We start from the raw sequence: 22,509 nt of genomic DNA, 5'->3' as shown, positions 1-22,509 counted from the left end.
AACCTCAAGTGGAAACAACATGTGTTACGATTAACTAAATTAGAAAATTAATTCGGTAATTTTGTATGATTAGGGAACAACTTTTGATATGTGTTTACAAAGCTTTTGTAGAGTCTTTACTGAGATATGCTATAATAAATAGTATGGGAAAATTCTTACGAAAATGCATTAAAACCTTTTAAAGACAATCCAAAATTACATTCTTAAAATCATTTTTAGAAAGGATATTTCCAACATATTTACTTTATAGTAAAAGAATACTGGCTATTCGATCTTTATAATATATTTTAAGTGTTTGTTCTTTTATATATGAAAACTCTGAAATAGGTGTACATGTTAGTCATTCTTACTGTAACAGGTTAAATGTTGAAGGAAACTTACAGATTCCCAATAGTACTACCAACCTAAACATTTCATTTCACTACCTTAGTGTAAAAATATACAACAGTAAGGATGACAGGGAACAGAAAAGCTTTTAATAAGAAATGTATCACTTTTATAGCTCATAATTTCGAAAAGTTTTTAACATTATTCTGAATCGTTTTTTCATCAAGCTAATTAAGTTTTGTTATGAGTTTGAGCAAATGGTGCAGAACTATATCTTATTTTAATATTTATCCAGTTAGTTTTTATTATTAAACTCTTAGTATTATGGTACATACAGAAATAAGGTTTGTTCTTCTTCATACAATAGTAATAATTTAATTTTGGTAACATATGAGTAATGAGTAACGATACCTTTTGACGATCATCTCGTTTTGTTGCTGATCCCTGCCGGCGATAACCAAATAATTCTCCGAACTAATGAACCAGTAAAACTTCTCGAACCAGTAAACTTTCCTGACCTTATTAATATTGGTGATGGTCTGTACGTCTTTTAACGTTTGCTTCGTTTTTCTCTCGGCTGATTTCAAGGCTTTCGACTGCGATTCGATGGTTTTTTGTTGTTTCTTTGCCGCCGTACGTTTCTGATCGTAATATCTGAAATTATTACGTTTTACTTGTTAAAAAACCTAACCATATAAAATGACCTTCTAGCGTTAGCGAAAGCGGTCAGATCCAAGTCCACGTCCACCACCATGGAAGGAATTTTATCGCCGTAATTCTCTTGATCCGATTCGCTAGATTCGGATTCCGCGTAAGGATCGTGCAATTGTAAACTGATATGGTTGATTTCCAGCTTTAATTTCGTTATTATTTCGGCTATTGGGTCACCTCTTGTACGCGCCTCATCGATTAGTTCTTTTATGTTGTCCCAAGACATCTGAAATGCACCTTTTTATAAGGAAATTTAAATGCCTCACTAAATAGATTTTTATGATAAATGAAAGGTGTCCCTACCATAATGAAGAAAAAATTGTGTCAGAGATATAGGGAAAACTGGAAAGCACCCCATTACTGGTTTATTATCATCAAAATATTGTGGGTTTAAATTGTTTATTATTGTAAATCATTAGCAGAGGCTCTTTTTTGTTTGAAGCAATTTTTGTTACCTTAGGGGGACATTGTTTCCCAATTTTCTTCTAATTTATTTGCAAATACTCTCTTTAATTGCTTTCAGAACAGTGGCTTTTGCTGATGACTTTAAAATTATGAAAACAAATCACTGTAAAGAGTATCAGACACTTTTGCAGGTCGACTCGGATGGTGTAGGAATAGTAGTTTATAAGGGGATCAGAAAACACCCAGTTTAAATAAATGTAACCAAAGTAAAAGCTTTGGGAGGTCATTTTTCAAGAGAATCAATCTTTCTATATGAACATCTGAACGAAAATTGTAAGAATTTTTCATTGGATACTTTAAAGGGTGCCTCCATAGTTTGGTTACCTTAGTACAACATGACTGTGGAAAGAGTTCAGTATAATTTTTAAGATTTTGCCCATTTAGGATGGGTTTGTTTATTGCTGATCGTGATTATGCATTAATTGAGAGTCGTTTACATCTATCCAGTTAAAAAGTTGCAACACTGAAATATTTGGCCTGCCAGCGAATTTATTTAAGAACCAATTGGTCAACTCTGTTATCTAATTTTAATGTTTGAACCTTTTAAGTTTATATATTACATATTTTTGTAATTTGATTTGTTTTTGTTACAGTCCAGTTCTTGGATAAGCTTGTAAAACTTAAGTAATAGTGTATCCCGTCATTAATAAAAAAGCAAATTAAATTGGAGTTTGAAGGTTGTTAATACCTGTTGGCCTAAAAGCATCTGTACAGACAAAATAGCCCTATCAACCAGCTCGCAATTCCTAGTAATCAATTCGCCTTTTTGTTTATCCTCTTCTTGTAGCTTTTCCAAACCTATCAGTCTTTGATTGTGATCTTTCCTAACATTCTCCAGCTTTTTCATGGCGTCTCTCTCTTGCTGCACAGCTAAAATCACACCCCATAAGAGTATATTTCATTATCAGATTTTAACTCAAAGACATTTAAAACTATTCACTGCCTTTCCTTTATGTAAAAGTGTGTAGTGAAATTTTATTGCCAATATAGAAATTATTAACTTAAACTCCCCACCTACCTTTCAACTCTAACTTCTGACTCTCCAAACTGGAAAAGAACTCGTCCACTGCCATACAAAAACTGTCAAACTCCTTGTAAGGCATCGACAAGTGCTGCTGGAAGAGCATAGGGTGAAACTCCTGATTGGAGTAAAAATATTCAACTTCGCCCTCAATCGCAAGCCGCTCTTCTTTTTTTTGAATAATGTATCCCTAAAAGGACTATTTCAACTAGCATAATAATATTTTTGAAAATTCAAACCTTCGGAGGCTCTTTTTTGGCACTTTTGAATATCATATCTGCCTCCCTAAGGGCCATCACAAGTTTATCGACATCCCTTTCAATATCAAAGGTTTTACCAATTTTTGCTGAGCTTGGTATGGTTTGTTTGGCCAAGACATGATCCAACAATGCTGGACCATTCTCTAGAACCAATAATGACCATCAACATACACCTCAAAAAAAATAACAATGTTTCATACCTAAATTTGTATTCAAAATTTTCTTTAACTGGTCCCCCACCTTGGCCTTCGCTAAAATCTCCAAAAGTTTCTCCTTACTAACATCCGCTTCCTCTTTGGCTCTGTTTTGGGGATATTTTTCCCTTACAGCAAACCTTATTTTATCCCCTTCTGTATGGGGACGAAGCACATATAAAATAGTCATTTCATGGTCAGTAAGCACTATATTGCCCCTATCATACAATTCTAAAATGACATGATAAGCAGCTTCTCCAGTGCCAAATTGCATATCGATTATACGATCTATGCCCAATTGGTTAAGGCTTTCGAGGCGCTTGTTTTTTAAGTGTTTCCTCAGCTGTAAGAGGTTTATGATTAATATGCAGTGGAATTATTGTTTTTTTTTTTATAATATACTTTCATGCTGAACCCTGATGGTGCAACATTCTTTGGCCACTCATAGTTAGTCGAGTGTATCCTGTTTCCTGACTCCAGGAGCAACACTTGCTTCTCTTCAGTTCTCTGAAGTCTTATTAGGTAAGTTTTGTTGTCTATGTCGTAAATGTTGTTCACCCTCATCCCTACAAGCCTTTATGGGGGCCAAACAAGGGTTTTTAAGGGATAAAATGGTAATAACAGTGGTATATACTTACTTTTGTAGTTCTGTAACCACACACACTATATCGAAGGTGTTATAACGGGTCTTCATTTTTTCGGTAAAATAAAGAATTACGAGGAAAATTTATATTTTATTTCCTATATTTTTAATTTGGCAATATTTGGCCGATTTGGCGAGTAAATTGAAATCTGTCAAAGTGACATTGACAGGTGTCAAAAGTGTCAAAAACAGCTGATATGGGGAGCTTAAAGGCTTGCGTCAAACGTGTCAAACTTGTTAATTAAAAAAGAGACAGGGCCGTACTTCAAAATAATTTTTTCTCCACGGCAGTCGGTCTATTAATTAATTTTTTGACGGTTTAAATATATCTTGCAATTAAACCATGAAATATTTACAAAATACGTATTTGAATAAAATAGATCATAAATGTACAGTTAATAATTACGTCAGAATCTTAATTTGTCACCGAATATGACATCTGTCAAAGTAGAATTTGACATTGACAATGATAGCTGTCAAAAACAGCTGATAAGTGTATGTTCCTAGGCATGTCATTTTTGTCAATTAAAAAGTAGACAGGACCGTACCTCAAAATAATGTTTACACCGGAGCAGTCGTAAGTTATATTAAACATAAAAATTAAAAAAACCTTGAACCTTTTTAAAATATTTATTTACAAACTTATACAAATTAATACAGAAAGCTATAATAGTACTAAATGGTCAATCAAATATACAATTTTAGTTTTAAATTTGCGAATATAATGCATTGAAGGTTCAATAATAAATTAAATAAGAGCTATATAGTTTCTATGGAACATGACGTTGGCAGGCTGGCGGCTTAATTTACGTCTAAATCGATTTTTTTTTAAATAATACTGCTCGAGTATTTTAGACCTAAATTGCACGTAATCACTAACGCGAGATAGAAATCCTGAAAAAAGAAAAATAAAACACACACACATCAGGCGACTTCCATACGAGACTAACGCTTGAAGTGGTAAACGGTAGTAAATCATCACAGTTCAGTATATTGGCAGCACTTTAACTTGAGCATCTATCTATCCCTATCTCGCAACTAGCTTAACCTAATACTTCAAATACATCTTCTCCCTCCTCTTCATCCACAAGCAAATACAAATGAAACTGGTGAGCACCAGTAGGGACACCAGTACTGCTCCGGAGAACACAAAACTGGTGGTAGTCATACAAACGTGGTCCCTTGAAGTCACTTCTAAGGCAGTACGTTGGTTTAAATCCTCTGGAAGAATCACTTTTATGAGTTTTCCCATGGTGATCCAGTCGCCGGTACTATTGGACACGTCACGTCTTCTACGCCTCTTGGCCGGATCAACTTGCTGGCCCTCAATGGGACATATATCGCAATCATTCTTGCATAGTTCAATATTACACTCGATCATCAAGTCCATCTCGTCGGGGAATTTGAAAGCGTTGAAATGTGCATAAGAGATAATCGAAGCTCCGCTGTTGCCGGTCTCTCGGGTTTTCTGGAACGCTCCGAACAGTTTCGGCTTCAGGATGCAACCGTCCTCGTCTGTTAACGCAATGGAGTTTTTATTATCCGTGTCCAGCGCTTTACAGTCTTTCACTTGTAAGTCAAAAGTGGGATCACCGCTCACTGACACCACCAGGGTCATTTCCTCGCCGATCTTCACCAAACCGTTGGCCGGTTCTCCAAACGGTCCCCTGCCCAGTACCACATCTAGTTTCGCCATGGCAACATCTCCACTAAAAGTGACAATTTCTTGGCTTAACATGCCAATACTGAAGGCCACACTTAGCGTATCTTTAACGTTTTGTCCCCATAAGCAACGGACAGATCTCACAGTATCCCAGACCTCTTGGATGCCCGATTCGTTCTGGATCACCAATACGTTCTCCAAGTATGACTGATCGGCGATTTCACCGGCGGTAACGAACTGGGTGCCGCACATTTCCAAGTTCACCGTAAAACTGTACTTGGTTTGTCCAGAGTTCTCTTTTACATACAAACATTCCGGATTGCTGTAGTATCCCTTGGAGTATATCACCCCGTTGAACTCCCTATTGAACTCGATATTGATGGTCATCATTTCCTTACCGCACTGCACATCCAAAGCGTGGATGTGAGGAGGATGCTTCAGGTCTTCCTCATCAACAACACTCGGCTCCTGAGGTCCTGGAATGGTATTTGCTTCAGGACCGGGAGCAACTGTTGATCCACCTTCAATTGGAGCAGGAGTGGACGTGGTGAAACCACTTGGAACCAACGTTCCTACGGGAACTAAGGTAGAAATCCCAGGCTCTGCCGAAGACGATGATGGAGTTGACTCAGGGGCACCCATTTCAGTAGAACCTAAAGACCAATAAGATTATTAATAAATATTAAGCAATTAAAGACGTACCTGGAGCAGCAGGTGCTGAAGTGCTTCCAACAACTGTTCCTTCAATTTCAGATCCATCAGCTGGCAATTCAGGTTGCTCCGGCAGAGTTTCTGGTTGTCCAGGTTGTTCAGGAGTTACTTCCGGTTGTTCTGGGGTTGGTTCAGGTTGCTCAGGAGTCACTTCTGGTTGTTTAGGTTGTTCTGCGGTTGGCTCTGGTTGGTCAGGAGTCGCTTCTGGTTGTTCTGGAGTTGGCTCTGGTTGTCCTGGTTGTTCTGGTGTGGGTTCGGGCTGTTCTGGTGTCAATCCGGGAAGTTCCGGCTGACCCGGTTGTTCCGGGGTTGGTTCGGGCTGTCCAGGTTGTTCCGGAGTAGACCCAGGTAGTTCTGGGGTTGGTTCGGGCTGTTCAGCACTAGATCCTGGAACTTCCGGTTGTTCTGGTATGGGTTCAGGCTGCTCTGGAGTAAATCCTGGAAGTTCTGGGGTTGGTTCAGGCTGTTCTGGTTGAGGTTGCTCATGTTCTGGAGTCGGTTGAGGTTGTTCTGGGGTGGAGTCGGGTTGCGAGGGCTGTTCCGGAGTGGGTTGAGGTTGTTCCGGTGTAGAACCAGGTTCTTCGGGTTGTGCGGGTTGTTCTGGTGACGCAGTGACTTCCGGAGCGGGTTGACCTAGATGGTTTGAGTTTCAATTATATCATCAATCGCTTGGTTTGGTTTAAAGTTAGTGTCAGCGAACCTTCTACCAGGGTTAGTCCAAACCTTTTTTAAAGTTGATCACCGAATAGACTGAGAATAACCGACCTTCTGGAGCGGGAGTAGCTTCAGCTCCCGGTGTACTCTCTGCGCCATTTTCTGGAACAGGTTGGCCTGCTGTTGGGGCTGGTCCAGGTTGTTCAGTTTCAGCGGGGCCACTCGGAACAGGTGGGCCTCCAGTGGTTTCACTTGGCTGCTCTGGAAGGACAGTCGAGGGACCTGGAAGAATAATCAAATTAAATATTGCGATGGTGAGTGTTTGTTGGGTTTTAACCTGCAGAGGGAAGTAAGTCGTTCGCAGGTACTTCAGGCTGTTCAGCTCCCGTTCCAGATCCTTCCTGAGGGGGAGCGATGTTGTTGTCTCCCTCAGATGGTTCGTAGCCTTCAGGAGCCGTAACTCCTCCAGTGGCGGGGTTGGTGGGGAAAGGGAAGGGTACTTCTGGGGTTATACCGGATGGTGGGTAGCCAAAGGGGCGGGGTTTTTCGGTGTTTGCCGGTGGAAGGTATTCTCGCAGTGTACCTTGACGAACTAAATAAGAAAATAATTAAGGAGAGACAATGTGATTTTATTTTAAATTTATAGTAAAGTATCAAACGCATGAGACTGATGTGGCAACAGGAGAAACGTTGTCTCGCAGTGACTGTAAAAACACCACGAACTTAATCCATTGAAAAATAAATGATCATTATTAGGTGGGCGCCATTTTGCGTTATTGTGTCCTTTCGACGTTGCTCACCCTGACAAATTTCAGTGGTGCCAATCGTAGGGAAACGAAACAATTAAAGTTTTTGTGAGGTTAGGTTTGCAAAAACAAAATGGAAAGTTACATTTACTTGGATTGGACCTTAGATCCGAGATTTTTCTGTGTTATGGAAGCCCTTTCAGTTGGTTTTCAACAGTTGAACAATTCTAATCTTTAACACATATGTTATAATAATCCGATGGTGAATAAAATGATGTAATGATGCAAATATTTCCTTAGTTATCAGTGAGAAAGTGCATGAGCCACGACTTTTTATACTTAAGTTAGTGACAGATCACATGTCAAACGTCAACGTCGTTAACTTCAGTACCTTTATTTAATATACCTATTGTTGGCAACACTGTTGGGAGTGACCAACATCAAAATGACACATCCACTATAAAAATGGCGGCCACTAGGCTCAGTGACCATTTGCATTAGCAAATCCAGGTATATTTATTTAGTTCGTGACAAGCACCTTTAGGATTTAGAATTGCATTGATGTAGCTGACAAATGAAAAGTGACAGTTGACACACCGATATCATTTTTGACATGGACAGTTGACAGTTGCCATTTTTGAATTTTAGAACGTGTCCTAGATATTCGTCTCGATGACCTTACAGTGTTGCCTAACGCACATTTTTTTCTCAATAAAATAACTATTGTCTTCGCTTTGTCTAATGATATGTTACGTTCACATGCTTTGTCTCGCTCCATTGTATTGTTTAACATTTAACAAATTTTATAATTAAATTTTTAGGGGGGTACCGCCTCACTGGGGCAACTCATTATCGAATAAAAAAAAAAAAACGTTATTTCATTAAATTAATTTTAAATGGCCGAGTGTAACAAAAACCATAGAAATCGATGATAATGACATTGAATAAAACCGCAAATCCTTTTCATAGAATTCATGAAATGTTAAATTTCTGATGTTATACTTACTTCTTCTACTGTTTTGGGCATAATTTCCTTGAAGCCATTGCAGGATGTTTTGCACCATTTGGTCGGCATTAGACGCTTGTTTCCCTGAAAATGTAATCAGCATAAAAAAATGGAAAAACGCCTTTTTCAGCCCTACATACCGACGCTCCGATCAACCCTTGTATATGCTCGAGTTTCTATGGCACATGTCGCAAGAACCGCGACGAGGAGGGTAGAAAGTTTCATATCTATAAATAGAATTTTTTCTTAAATTACTTTTTAAAGGTCAAAGTGAAAATGTTCAATCAATAATTATTAGCGACAGTAAGTGGCGATGGTCGGCGATGCTTTCTTCTTATGCAATCATATATTAGGATGTAATAGTTAAAATAATATAGTAAATCTATGTTTGTTGTCATTTTTAGCATTTATAGGTGTTAAGTGTCTAATTTATTTATTTTTTCAATGCATACAACGGTAATTTGAGTTATTGCGTCTGAAACTGAACGTCCTGGAGTTCACCGCAAGTCACGTCAAGTGTCATCTGTCATATGTCAGCAGTCATTGGTCTTAACTAGGGGGCCAGAAATGTCAACTGTCATTAAAGAATTTCAGTCAAATGAATTTCACTCAAACAAAATTTACACCATTACGCTACTCGTCAGTTGATTGCCATTCATTAAATGCAACGCTCATAAACTTCCAAGCCATTAATTACAAAACCAGATAAAGGTTAAACCGTATACGATTTATAAACCGAACGGCGCTTTAATCGCCTCCCATAAGAGAAGCCATTAGTCATTTTCTGATGAAAATCCGCTCGAGTAATCCGCAGATGACATTATTAAAGGAGACCACACACGTTCAGTTGACATTCAGACGTAACGCCTTTTTTACATGGAAATACCGACACGTAATTGACTTTTTATGGAAAACTGCGTGTGATTGGTATTCTTTAACTGGCTCTCTCTTTAAATGAAGAACCCGTTTGACCCATAGGTCGCTATTTGTTATTTATAGGAAAATTTCACACCGCTACACATTTATTATAATCAATTAAATATTCAATTTCTCGTAGTGACGTTAGATTCAATCATAATTCAAATTTCCCGCCTAAACAGCGCCACCACAAACAAAGAGCGGCGTATGTTGTGGCCCATTTATGGATTATGAAAATGATAGGCGGTCAGGTTTTGGTCCAATAAAGTGACTATTTGTTTTATAGGCGAGGCAATTAAATTCGTTTATACCGATAATAATTTAAATTTCCCGCCACTTGGTTTGATTTTAATATGAAAATATGGCTACGGTAAAGGTCGAAATAGGGTCCTGTTTTAGACTTGTCTTGTTTGAAAACACTTCATTTGGAAAGGTTAAAGAATATGATGACATTGCTTAGGTGAGAAATTTAGTCACTTTTTTGAGAAACTCTTAGGTGGGTCAGCCTGCTATTGCATTTTCTATAACGAGTGGAAGAAAGATGGCAGCATGTTGTAGACCCTTTGTGTTGTTGCAATTTTGGTTGCTCTATACAATTGAGCGGTATTTTCCAAGTTTGCCTTCAAATAATGACATATTTTTTAGAACCGACGTTAAAGCATGTAATTTTTTTATAGCCATGGCAATTATCTAAATAATAATTTAAATTTGGCGCCATATGGCTGAGATAACACAAATTCAAATTACCCGCCATCGTTGCGGCTTGATTAGATAAGATAAAAATGGCCACCATGGACAACAATATAAAGTAATAAGTTTAGAATATATAAATAAGAAATAAGAATAAAGTAATAGTTTAGGCTTACCGTAAACAGGAAAGTGCTATGAATACCCATATTTAGAAATATGGTGTCTTTCTTTATTTAAGAAATTATATTGGTTTTAAAATTATACTTTTGAGGAATTTTTAGGTTAGGTCTAGTAATCAATATGGCCGCGTCAAACTTCCATAATAGTGACTTTGCACGTTGCATCTTCTGTAATGAGTGGAAGAAATATAGAAATATGTTGTAGACCAAGTATGTAATTCAAAAATCATACGAAATCCGGGTATTGACTATACAGCTGGGCTGCTGCAGCTGTTCCACTCTTAATAGCTTTGGAAGTTGACCGTTAGAGGGCTAATACAATTTGCTGAAATTAATATCTTTCTATTTACCGTAATTTCTACTTTCAAAATTTCTTTTTCGTTTAATTAAGGCATAGAGTTTTGATTAGGTAAGTTTTCTAGCCTTGACTGCAATATTTTTCACATTTCCTATAAGCCCCATGTTAAAGAAATCATGGAAGAAGATATGCCATATCAATCCATTAAAAATTGGCAATAACTGAAGTGTGTTTCGGTTCTATTTTACTGCCTCAGATTATCATAACCCTGATGATCCCTCTGAGTTAAGACTTAGGTTCGGTGCAATTCCATAGTCTCCTCTAAAGCATCAGGTTCTATTACTTTCTTTACTTTCCTAAAATCATGCAAATTATTTGCAGATGACCAATTTGTTGATAATGAAATTCGAGTTGCATGTTCAAAGACTATGTAGACACTAGTGGTATGTCCACTTGAATTATCTCATCAGGCAATATCCAGTCAAATTGTTCACCATCAGGGTTTTAATATTTTCACAAATTTTATGGAATTCTTGCTAAGGCTGGTCTTTCACTAAAGATAGCTTAATTTGTAAGCAGGAAATTATGCTGCAAGTTATATAAGTAAGTGAGGCTACTTTTGAAAAATTATAGGGTACATTTATTCCTTCTTTCAAAGACTTTTTATAATGATGGTTTTAAAAATTTTTGTAGTCGATTGGGATAAGGACGTCTTGTGCTCAATGTAGTACCATTACAGCCCCTATAAGAGAGTTAATTATTGAATTGAAGTTACACAAAAATATAAAATGAAAATGTATTGGACAGAACAAGTCTTTCAGACAATCTGTTTTAATCGAGAAGTTGGGCCCGTCTTGGAATTCAAATTTACCGCCTTTCTTTCAAATCTGATTGGCTGCAAAGTCATGTCAAAATTAGTTCGAATAATTGCACCTTCAGTAGAGGACACTTTTCAGGCTTCGGTACTCTGTCGAATTGTGTACTTTTACTGATTACCGATTCATACCGTGGTCAAATGGGGTCTTTAATACCGAAAAAGGTCAACCACGAAATGTCCCGACGGTCACGAAACAATTTATTTATCTCCCATAGTTATCGACCGATTCGGATCATAACAATTTTTTTTTTTGTAATTTAACGCCGCACGTACTTAAGCAAATGTTACGTAAACTTTCTCTTTATTTTAATTGTATAATTTTTCGTTTCTCATGTCGAGGCGGTATTGTTACGTGTGAGGATCATTTGTTACAAATGAACGGAAAAGTTTCAATGTTTAGAGACGAGAATATACCGCGCGTTGGTGAATTTCGACAGAGCAAAAATGACAAATTAAGATGGCTTTGTGCCTATCAGCTCTTCACGTATCAAATTGGAAATACCTTCAACTCCTTTCACATTTAAGCCAGTTTTAATTTTTTAAATAAAAAACTTGTCCCCGTTACACGTTTACCTACTAATAACGTTATCCATTCCATTTATTATTAACGAAAAAAAAATTATATTATATTAGGCAATAATTACAACTTAGCCTCGTTTAAAAGATGCACGCTGCAACTAATTTGATATGATGAATTGTTTTGCGTATATTATTGCAAGATCATCTTAAGATAAGTAATGAATATGCGAAACGTGATCGCAAGAAATATTTCGCTAATTGGAGCAGTTTGTTTTGTACCCTGGAACATCTGGGATTTAAGGTACTACTACCTAATAATAAAGGGTGGTGTATATTTGAGGGACATTATGACGTAACTCGTTCAGATATATATGTTCTAACCTAACATTAACGTCGTCGTTCCCACGCTAAATCACTTAAAACTCGCGATAAAATCGACGAGTGACTTTATAGTATAATAAATTTAGCGTTATTAAAAACATAATAAATCTGACGGAGGCAGTTTTGTAATGAGAATATCAGTTTGAAGAATTCCAGTTGCAAAATTTCCTGTTAAGATTAAATGGGTATCTTGGGAGAGTGTGTGTTCTGAATATGAGCTTCTTCCCTCCACCTATTGCATCTGTTTGTCTGAACCACGTGACATCAGTCCAGCTTACAGATAGGTCTATCTGCTTAATAGAAAATGACAGTTCTCACTATAGAATCTGCAGAATTACTTCGTCTTTTTTCATTCACAAACAAAATGGCAGCGTTTTCAAAAATTGCATTTTTATTCGCCCTTTTAAATTGAGGATAAAACATATAGGCCAAGTAGGCTATGTTGGGAACGAAAACTTTTGGAACTGACAGTTCTAACTGTCACAATGACGGAGGAGCGCCATCTGGGTTAAAAAAAATTAATAAAGTGTTTTTTTTAATGCAAAATAGTCTTGTCTCAATATTCACAAAACACGTTCATCAATGGCGGGATTTTCAAAATTAAAATGGAAACCTTTCGTTTTCGTGGGTCACTTTCTTGGTTAAGAAGGCTAAGAGGTCATCAGTGACATGACATTGACAGTTGTAACTGTAACAACTATCAAACATACAAACTGATGCAATGTTGCCAATTAAGTCTTGTGCATTTTTTGGTCAACACCAAAAGGAAGGCAGAAATCTGAAATACACGTAAAATATAGTTGCTAAATTATAGGAATTTTTAGAATAGGTAGTTTTATTTTTCCAAATTATTATATTAATCCCATAGGGCCAATTTCCTCCTTTTTATTTGTCAGTGATGTCAGTGATCACACAAGGTAAGTAGGATGTGACGTAGATATGCGCAAGTCGAGGCACTTAATAGCAAAGGACAGTTCGAACTATAGAAGTTGCAGAATTATTTCTTCCTTTTTCATTCAAAAACAAAATGGCGGCGTTTTCAAAAATTGCATTTTTATTCGCCCTTTTAAATTGAGGATAAAACATAAGTAGGCTATGTTGGGAACGTAAACTGACAGTTCTAACTGTCACAATGACAGAGGGGCGCCATCTGGGTTAAAAAAAGAATTAATTAAGTGGGTTCTTTAATGCAAAATAGTCTTGTCTCTGTTCAATATTCACAAAACACGTTCATCAATGGCGGGATTTTCAAAATTAAAATGGAAACTTTTCGTTCGTCATTTTGAACCTAGTAGTAGACGGGCTCAAGAATGACATTGACAGTTGACATTGACACATGACATTGACAGTTGTAACTGTAAAAACTGTGAAAATAAAATATACAATATACAAACTGATGCAATGCTGCCAATTCAGTCTTTTGTGCATTTTTTGGTCAACACCAAAAGGAAGGCAGAAATCTGAAATACACGTGAAATATAGTTGCTAAACTATAGGAGTTATGTAGTTTTATTTTCCATATTATTATATTAATCCCATAGGGCCAATTTCCTCCCTTTTATTTGTCAGTGATGTCAGTGGTCACACAAGGTAAAAGTAGGATGTGACGTAGATATGCGCAAGTCGAAGCACTTAGTCTTTTAAAATTTGTGCATTTTTTGGTCACAACACCAAAAGGGAGGCAGAAATCTGAAATATACCTACGCGTAATATAGTTGCTAAATTATAGGAATTATGTAGTTTTAGTCAAGCCACTTGATAACAAATGACAGTTCGAACTATAGAAGTTGCAGAATATTTTCGTCCTTTTTCACTTAAAAACAAAATGGCGGCGTTTTCGAACCTGGAATTAAATGCCTTTTTAAATTGAAGGTGAAAAATAAGTGTCAAAGTAACAGATAAGCGCCATCTTAGTTTAAGAAAAAATATATTAAGAATGTGAGTTTTTTTATTGCAGAATATTATTGTCTGCTTTCAATGCACCAAACGCGTTCATCGATGGCGGCATTTTCAAAATTCGCCATTTTGAAATTGCCTGAGATCAGCACATGACCTTGAAAGTTATAACCTTGAAGCTATCAAAGTAAAAATGGCAGTAGAGTACCATCTTGAAAAAAAATAGTTAATTCGAAAAACCCTTAGATGAAGTGTAAGAGTGCTAAGAGTCTCTTTTCATGGCAGTCAAATTCAAAATGGCGGAGGAGCTCCATCTTGGAGAAAGATTAAAATGGCGGCATTTAAACATCTTCCAATTAATACGAAAAATTCCTTGACGTAAGTAAAGTATTATTTAGAATACTAAGTAATATATAATCTGCTTGCGGCATGACTGTCAAAGTCGAAATGACAGAAGAGCGCCATCTTAAAAAACAAAACAAAGTGACGGCGATTAAAGCTTAATTTTCAAAATTAAAATAGAATCTCTTCGTTCTTCTTCGCTGTTTTGAATCTAAGGTAGACGGGGTCCAGTAGGCTGAGAGGTCTACATCCGTGACATAACCTTGAAAGTGACAACTGTTAAAATTGCAAATGAGCGCCATCTTTATTTTAAGAAAAGTAGTTGAAGAAGAGAAAGAAGAAGAATATCTGTGCCTGCTTTTAATGCACAAGACATTTTCATCAATGGCGGGTTTTTAAAATGTCTTTAATCAATCTTTTATCAATTAAAAAATGAATGAGCTCAGAAGAAGTCCACCATTTATCAACTGCTTGGAATAATTTAGAAATGTCTCAAGGAGCAAAGAAGAGAAGAGAAATCTGCTTCTACTTCTGAAAAAAGAAGAAGAATTAGTTATAATGAGACTCGATTATAATTTCAAAACAATCAAACAAGGAAACAATCCATTTTATGCAATACTACAATTCGTCTACTCTTTTAGGTTTAGTCCTAAATTTAGTAATTTGAATACTTTTTGACTTCCTCCCGATATGTCATTGTCAGCGGCCATCTTGTATTGAGAAGAGGCAAGGCTTGCCCTTGAATTTCGAAATATATGTACATTTTCATCAATGACGGTATTGTCAAAGTTAAAATTGAATCTTTTCGATTGCATTCGCTATTGTAAACCTAAAGTAGACCGTGTCAAGTAGGCTAAGAAGTCACCAGTGACAACACCTTGACAGTTACAAATGTCAACACAAGATGGTGCCGTTATGCCATACAATAATGCCAATTGAATCTTGTAGAATTTGTGCATTTTTTGTCTATTGGCAAAAAAGAGATTGAAATCCGAAAAATACGTCGTCCATTAAATTAAATCAAAATTACAGCCAATAATAGGACCAATTTCCTCCCTTCCATTTGCCAGAACCAGTCACACAAGTCTAGTAGGCCGTGACGTAGTCGCAAATCGAGTCGCTTAATGGCAATGACAGTTCCAGCTGTCAAAATAGCGCCATCTTGGAACAAAATGGCGCGATTCTAGAACAACTTCTTCATTTCCACCGAATCTAGTAATTTGAATAATTTTTGACTACCTCCCTATACGTCATTGTGAGCGGCCATCTTGTATTGAGAAGAGGCGAAGCTTGGTTTTGACAAAACTAGATCCCTGCCTGTAGTTAGAGGTAAGGCTTATTTTTATTTATTACCAGGGTGATTCAAAAATAGGTTATTTATGAGACAAATTAAAAAAAAATATATACTTGCCCTGAAATTTCGAAATATATGTACTTTTTCATCAACGGCGGTATTTTCAAAATTAAAATGAAATCTTTTCGATTTCATTCACTATTGTAAACCTAAAGTAGACCGAGTCAAGTAGGCTAAGAAGCCACCAGTGACAATACCTTGACAGTTACAAATGTCAACACAAGATGGAGGCGTTATGCCATACAATAATGCCAATTGTATCTTGTAGAATTTGTGCATTTTTTGTCTATTGGCAAAAAAGAGATTGAAATCCGAAAAACACGTCGTCCATTAAATTAAATCAAAATTACAGCCAATAATAGGACCAATTTCCTCCCTTCCATTTGCCAGGACCAGTCACACAAGTCTAATAGGTCGTGACGTAGTCGCAAATCGAGTCGCTTAATGGCAATGACAGTTCCAGCTGTCAAAATAGCGCCATCTTGGAACAAAATGGCGCGATCCTAGGACAACTTCTTCATTTCCACCTTCATAGAGGACGCAAGTATGTAAATAATTCACCTAATTGTAATCACAAACAGGGTGTTTCGTCAGTGAACAAACACATCATAAAAAATCCCGATTAGGATCGCGATAAAGAAACGAGCATTTGTGTTCGAACATTCACCGAAAATTCTATGTTATCGCGATCTTGAGTTACCTTTTAAATCGGTATTTGATTACGTCCGACCGCGAGACCATTATTTCCTATCTCCGTTCGGCATGGACATCTGGGCAATTAATTCGTTTATTTGAAGAAGATGGTGCTAATTTAACGGTCTTCCTGTTCGGTTTTTTGTGATTTTAATTTCCGCACTTGCACGGGGTCTATTGTTCTTCTTAGGACTCGGTATCCCCATATAGTAACTATTAGTATTTGGAAGAAAATTAAATAACGCCGTCCTCGTTCAACACCTTTTAATTGATTAAATTAAATGCGAGACCGTTCACAACGTCTCTCTCTCCTCTTTGTATTCAATTTATTTAAACCTTTTAATGCTCAATGTTAATTAGTTAGCTCGGTGTAAAACAAAGCTGAATTTTTCATTGTTTAAATGGATTTCTCAGGGTATATTTATTATATATGGTTTGAACATATTTTACCATAAAAGAGGAAAAAGTGTGAATTTTGAAAATGTGACAAGTGACACCATTAAAAAGTATCACTGATTGACATGTATGACATTTGAAGTGTCATTAATAGTATATCCTTGGCTATCTTACTGACCATAGGACATAGCGAAACTCATGCGCATTAATGTTGTTTACATTATTGTCAAATAATAATAATTAATATTTCATGTTAAACAGACAACAAACAGTAAAAAGAAATTTGTTTATTTTTTTAAATTTTGCATAACAATGATCAATGTCTTGATAAATTTCAAGAGAAGTAGGTTCAGATTTAATGATGAAGATAACCAAGTTTCTAGAGCTGCAAAATCCTCAATCATATTGTAATCTTAGGTACTTTCCAACTTTTAAATAACGCTACTTAATTAAATTAGATATAATAAATTATCAAATATTAATAAAATACCTATAGTCGCTAAGAAAACAATAAAAACGAATTTCTTGGAAATATAATTAATACGAAAATAACATTTACGTTTAGGTCTATGTTAAGCGTCAAAATATATGCATCTTTGAAAACTGTCTAATTATTTGTTTAATTTTATTATATCCCTTAATGCAAAATACGGTCCTGTGTCATCAGAGTCAAGTGACGTTTAATACATTGCGTATCTGTCACTTGTCATTAATATCCAAGGCGGACGAGTTGAAAAGTACGACAGGACCGCACTAAGAATTTTCCCAATCAAATAAATGTCGTGACGTAATTGATTATCACCATATAATAAATGATAAATTATAAAGAAAGGCGGCACATAATAATAATAATGTAATTATAAATAATTTACCGCGCCGATGCATTGTTCAAATAAAACGCGTGAACTTTCATTTTTGGCCATAATTTTATTACGTACGTATTATCATTTTGGTGTCATTTTGTGCAATTTAAGACGGGAAAAAACCGAGTGTTTTGTTGCCTGAGAGAATCTCTACGGCTTAGACAATGTTTACTTTCATCGTAGGCATGATTTTGTAAAGTACGTTGCTTTTTTGGGCCTTATTATGGTTCTAGGTATTATATCAATAACGATTATTTGCAAATGACTTATACGTGAACCCACACACGTAATTATGCTTATATAGATTTTTCTTTTACTGTTCAATCATGTACTGTTCAATCAAGACTCAATTAATAGATTTTTGTTTAGAAGAAATAAAAAATCTAAATGTAGTTCTGAGTACATTGGAAACAAGTGGCTGAAAATGAGCACCCAAAAGTCTATTTTTCTTGATTTTTAAGAAAATTTTTTTTTGAGAATCTGACTGGCTAATTAGTGCTTTTAAAAAAGCCATTTTTCCTTAATTTCTAAGATTTTAATGTTCAATAATAAATTGGCAAAAAAAACACTTAAGGTTAAATTATTATCGATCATTACGGTGAATTACGTGCATCGGCGTATGTCATAACGTTCTCATTAAGCGCAATGAACTTGACCAAAAATCGCATTTTGCGGCACGCAACGCGGCTTTATTATTCATATAAAACGATTCGAATTATGGAAATTTTGAAATTACTGAAAATTCACGTCTAATTAATACTTAGGCAGTGTTGCCACTAGTGACTTAAAAAAAACATTAAATAAATGCAGGGTGAAACCCCTCGGTAAATGTTTGATGAAAGTAAACCATATGACCCTTAAATTTCTTGCATTTTTAGATAGAATCTAGAAATGTAATAATATATAGAGTGTCCCGTTTAAAATAAAGAATTCAGCATCTAGTTCCGGTATAATCGGAAGTGCCACAAGCTTAAAAATGTTTTAAATAGAATGGACATTTTTGATAACCGCTGGAATTATATTAAAAAATTAAATAATACGAATTGCTCTATTATACAGGGTGTTTCAAATTCAACCCTCAACATGGAGATCTTCCAATTTATACGAGATACGAAGATGGTTAAATTGGGGCAAGATTGAGAATTTTTGAGATTAACAATCGTCTTTGGCCAATCATTATGTATGTATGTGTATAGTTATGTAAAAAAAAGTACAAATACAAAAACTATAGATTTTTTTAGCACCTATAATCTTCTTAAAAAACATTTTTTCTCAGGAAATAATTTTTTGCAAAAAAAAAACGTTTTTCATTAACCTTACCATTAGCCCCCCACCCACCCCACACAACTTACCGGTAAGAAATTGTTTTGAAAAATCATTGTTTTTCAAGATAATACGCGTGAGAAAGAGCTGCTTTCGTCGTTAATATTTAATCCAATAACACAGTTTTTTTTATTTAAATTTAATATAATTATATATATGTATATTAATAAATATTTAATACAAAAACAGTGCTATTAGATTAAATTTTATAGACGAAAAACGGTGATTTTTCATAAGAATTTCTTACTGGGCAAATGTTTGGGGTGGGTGGGGGGCCAAGGGTTGTGTTCACGAAAAACAATGTTTTTGCAGAAGAATTTAATCAAATATTTGAGGTGGAGTAATAGGGTTTATTTATTTATTTATTGTTCATTGTTCAACGGTACAAAACCATTTACAGAACAAAGCTAGCACACCAAGTAACAGATATTAAATATGAAAAAAAAACTGAAAAATACAATATATGTGCTTAAGCCATAAGACCTACACATCTAACTTAAATAAGAGGGGAGAAAATTCCCTAGTGAAAATACCTACTTGTCTAAGAGAACAGTTATGTATATCGCACAAAGCAGAGATGCTGTTAAAATTTGTGGTCATAACAAAAATTGGTGACTTCTTACCAATGTTAGTTTTCGAATAAGGACAAAAAAATGTTTCGGTAAGCCGTGAGTTACATCTTGGTACTCTAAAGTTTAACATTGATAAAAGATGGGGCGAATCAATAAGATATACAAAGTTATTAGAAACAAGCATCCGTCTAAAATTAAGAGAATCGATATTAAACTGAGACAGTAAGAGAGCATTATCAAATCCTCTTTAAGGATAGACACCAGTTTCCTTCAAATTCAAAAATTTGAGGAATTTTCTTTGAACATTCTCTAGAGCCATAACATGAATCTGATATATTGGATACCACACTAAGCAGCAATATTCAAGTCTTGATCGAACTAGTGAGTAAAACAGTGTTTTAAGAGATGTAATATTAGTGAATTGTTTACAGTTTCTCTTGCTTCTATTTGCGGATGAAAGGACTGACTGAGTTTGGGGAATAAATAATCAGTTGGGTATCAAATGTAACCCCCAAATCATGTATATTTTCACAATGCTCTAATTCTTCAGAACTGATACTGTATACGTAATTTAATGGTTTACGTTTCCGAGTGAATGTCACTACTTTACATTTAGATATATACTTTAAGTTTATTCTTTATACACCAGAAATACATAGTCGTCAATACTATTGATTCTGCTATATATTTTCAAATCGTTGGCAAACAGTAAGTTTTCACAGGTTAAGGTGCGGGAAAAGTCATTGATGAAAAGTGAGAACAGTAAAGGCCCCAAATTCGATCCTTGAGGCACCCCAGATGAAGCCAAGTACAACTCAGACTTGAAGCCGTTATAAGAAACAAATTGTTGCCTTGAAGTAAGATATGATCTAAAAAAAGAGACAAGTGATGGACTAAATCCAAAAGAGCATAGTTTTTTAAGTACAGTAAAATGATCAATGCAGTCAAAGACCTTTGAGAAGTCTGTGTAAACTACATCAGTCTGGCCGACGTCATCAATAGCATCACTTAAAAATTGAGTAAATTGAAGCAGATTAGACATTGTAGAACGTTGGGGCATAAATCCATGTTGCTGAGTGGCGATGAGTCTATGAACTGCTGGAAACATACGGTTGTATATGACTTTCTCAAAGACCTTTCCAAAATAAGCAAAACCAAAGTTGATGATGGTCGGCAAAAGACGAAACGTCGTATTAAAAATTTAAAAACACCATAGTATTTAGCACGAAAATAGTGGCAATGCAAACGTGCAAATTATTTCAGAATCGAATAAGAAATAAGCTCAGAAAAAAATAAAATCGATTTTTCAAAAATTTTCGGATCCAATCGGAATTTTTAATTATTTTTAAACCGCATATTGTTAAGCTCAAAAACTCTCAACTTTGCCCCAATTTAACCATCTTCAATTTCCCATGTTGAGGGTCAAATTTCAAACACCCTATATAGTAAGAACTACTTATTGTATATCACCTTAGTCTAACATATGACTTCTCTTCAATTTTTACGTAGAATCTAGAAATGTAATATAATAAAGAGTGTCCTATTTAACATAAAAGAGTAAGAAGCATCTAGTGCCGGTATACTTGAAAGTGGCACAAGCTTGAAAATATTTTACGTGGACTTCTATAAATTATATTTAATAATTTATTTAATAACTAATAAACCCATCAGTACTTACAGTAGCACTTCATCGTAACAGTAAAAAAAATATATATAATGAAAACACAAAATAATCCAAAGGTGCGCACTCACATACACTATGGTGGCAAAACACTTTCAGCGATTCCTCCTGAACCTACCTAAAGTATTAATCTCGTACCAAGACAATTGAATCTAATAGCTAAACTAAAATAAACTAAGAGTAAATTCCCTTTTATATTCGGATGCGACGCGACTATTCCCCAACATCATCATCATCATCATAGTAGTTGATGCTGGCGCTTCATGCATTTTTTTTTCTGTTTAGTTTCGTTCATTTTGGTACTGACCACCTACGATAGACGTGCTGTACTGTTGTTTTAGATGGTTCGTAAATGCGAACGTTCTTAAGATGTATGTACAATGTACCTATATTTTGAGAATATTGGTTTTGGTGATTTTAAATAACAGAAAAAATTTAAAACTTAACTAAAAAAAATTATATTTAAAAATTAATTATTATTAAAAAATACAACAAGCAAAGGCAAGATAGAATTAGAAAGGTCAACTCTTGTTTGTTTTTTAATGAAGTGTTTTTCAAGATGGCGCCCGGTCGGCCATCTTGAAAACGTCAAAACTAGACTAGGGAGCACAAATTGAGTGCCATATTACGTGGGAGTAATACCACGAGAGAGAGTACTCGAAGATGCATATGTTTAGAGGTAAACGTTATCTTAGCCGCTATTTAGAGCCTCTTTGTAGGGTAGTTTTATTATTAATCTGTAGTATTTACTAGGCAATACCTGGGCTTCAACAGAATTCAGACACTATTTTATTAAATGGTCCTGAAAGTTATTTACCATATAATTAATTAGCATTAGCCCTTACGTATAATAAATATAATTTATAATTCTTTTTTTTCATTTACACGACGAGTTTGTGAATAGGAGCAGCTGTTTCTAAGATAAAGAGTGAAAAAAGAGTTAGGATTTTTTCAGAAATGAAAAGGGGTTTGCAAGAATCTCTTAACTTAGCAGAACACTAAGTTAACTGCTTTTTTTTGAATAACAAAGACAATGTTAAGTAGCCCCTTATTGATTAAACCCCAAAAAGGCAAACCATACCGAATATGAAATTCAATAAGTGAAAAGTACACTGAACGTGCAACC

The 22,509-nt window shown here is 35.4% G+C and overlaps 2 protein-coding genes across 4 annotated transcripts in view; both read right to left on the bottom strand.

The window, feature by feature from the left end:
* Window positions 1-3,784, bottom strand: part of LOC126742914 (ribosome quality control complex subunit NEMF homolog) — a 32,731-nt gene extending 28,947 nt beyond the window's left edge. Inside the window, exons 1-8 of the mRNA XM_050449776.1 lie at window positions 3,617-3,784; window positions 3,381-3,552; window positions 2,985-3,321; window positions 2,764-2,927; window positions 2,522-2,714; window positions 2,192-2,373; window positions 1,032-1,264; window positions 739-981 (exon numbers count right to left, since the gene is read on the bottom strand). Coding sequence (XP_050305733.1) covers window positions 739-981; window positions 1,032-1,264; window positions 2,192-2,373; window positions 2,522-2,714; window positions 2,764-2,927; window positions 2,985-3,321; window positions 3,381-3,552; window positions 3,617-3,672 — 1,580 coding nt within the window. The 5' untranslated portion in view covers window positions 3,673-3,784. The remainder of the gene's footprint in view (window positions 1-738; window positions 982-1,031; window positions 1,265-2,191; window positions 2,374-2,521; window positions 2,715-2,763; window positions 2,928-2,984; window positions 3,322-3,380; window positions 3,553-3,616) is intronic.
* A 453-nt stretch (window positions 3,785-4,237) lies between these two features.
* On the bottom strand, window positions 4,238-21,575 carry LOC126743237 (mediator of DNA damage checkpoint protein 1-like). 3 transcript variants are annotated; one of them, XM_050450233.1, is made up of 7 exons: window positions 21,502-21,575; window positions 8,542-8,628; window positions 8,402-8,485; window positions 6,987-7,241; window positions 6,719-6,931; window positions 5,987-6,628; window positions 4,238-5,937 (listed from the first exon to the last, which is right to left on the bottom strand). In XM_050450233.1, exons 2-7 carry the CDS (start codon window positions 8,624-8,626, stop codon window positions 4,670-4,672), a joined length of 2,547 nt encoding a protein of 848 aa, XP_050306190.1. In that variant the 5' UTR covers window positions 8,627-8,628; window positions 21,502-21,575; the 3' UTR covers window positions 4,238-4,669. The 3 variants fall into 3 exon arrangements, with proteins under 3 accessions (XP_050306190.1, XP_050306189.1, XP_050306191.1); XM_050450232.1 differs by lacking the exon at window positions 21,502-21,575 and adding an exon at window positions 21,381-21,408; XM_050450234.1 differs by lacking the exon at window positions 21,502-21,575 and adding an exon at window positions 21,381-21,408 and having other exon boundaries at window positions 6,761-6,931.
* Window positions 21,576-22,509: the final 934 nt, after the last annotated feature.

Source organism: Anthonomus grandis, chromosome 12, assembly GCF_022605725.1.
Source record: "Anthonomus grandis grandis chromosome 12, icAntGran1.3, whole genome shotgun sequence".
In the NCBI taxonomy this organism is placed as follows: Eukaryota; Metazoa; Arthropoda; class Insecta; order Coleoptera; family Curculionidae; genus Anthonomus; species Anthonomus grandis.
Note: the sequence above shows the minus strand (reverse complement) of the source record. Positions and strands in the feature narration are given on the sequence as shown.

Coding starts and splice junctions, on each gene's coding strand:
- LOC126743237 (XM_050450232.1), bottom strand. Junction 8,486..8,541: donor AAGGGTTGATCGGAGCGTCG/GTATGTAGGGCT, acceptor TTACATTTTCAG/GGAAACAAGCGTCTAATGCC. Junction 6,629..6,718: donor GGTGATCAACTTTAAAAAAG/GTTTGGACTAAC, acceptor CAAACCATCTAG/GTCAACCCGCTCCGGAAGTC.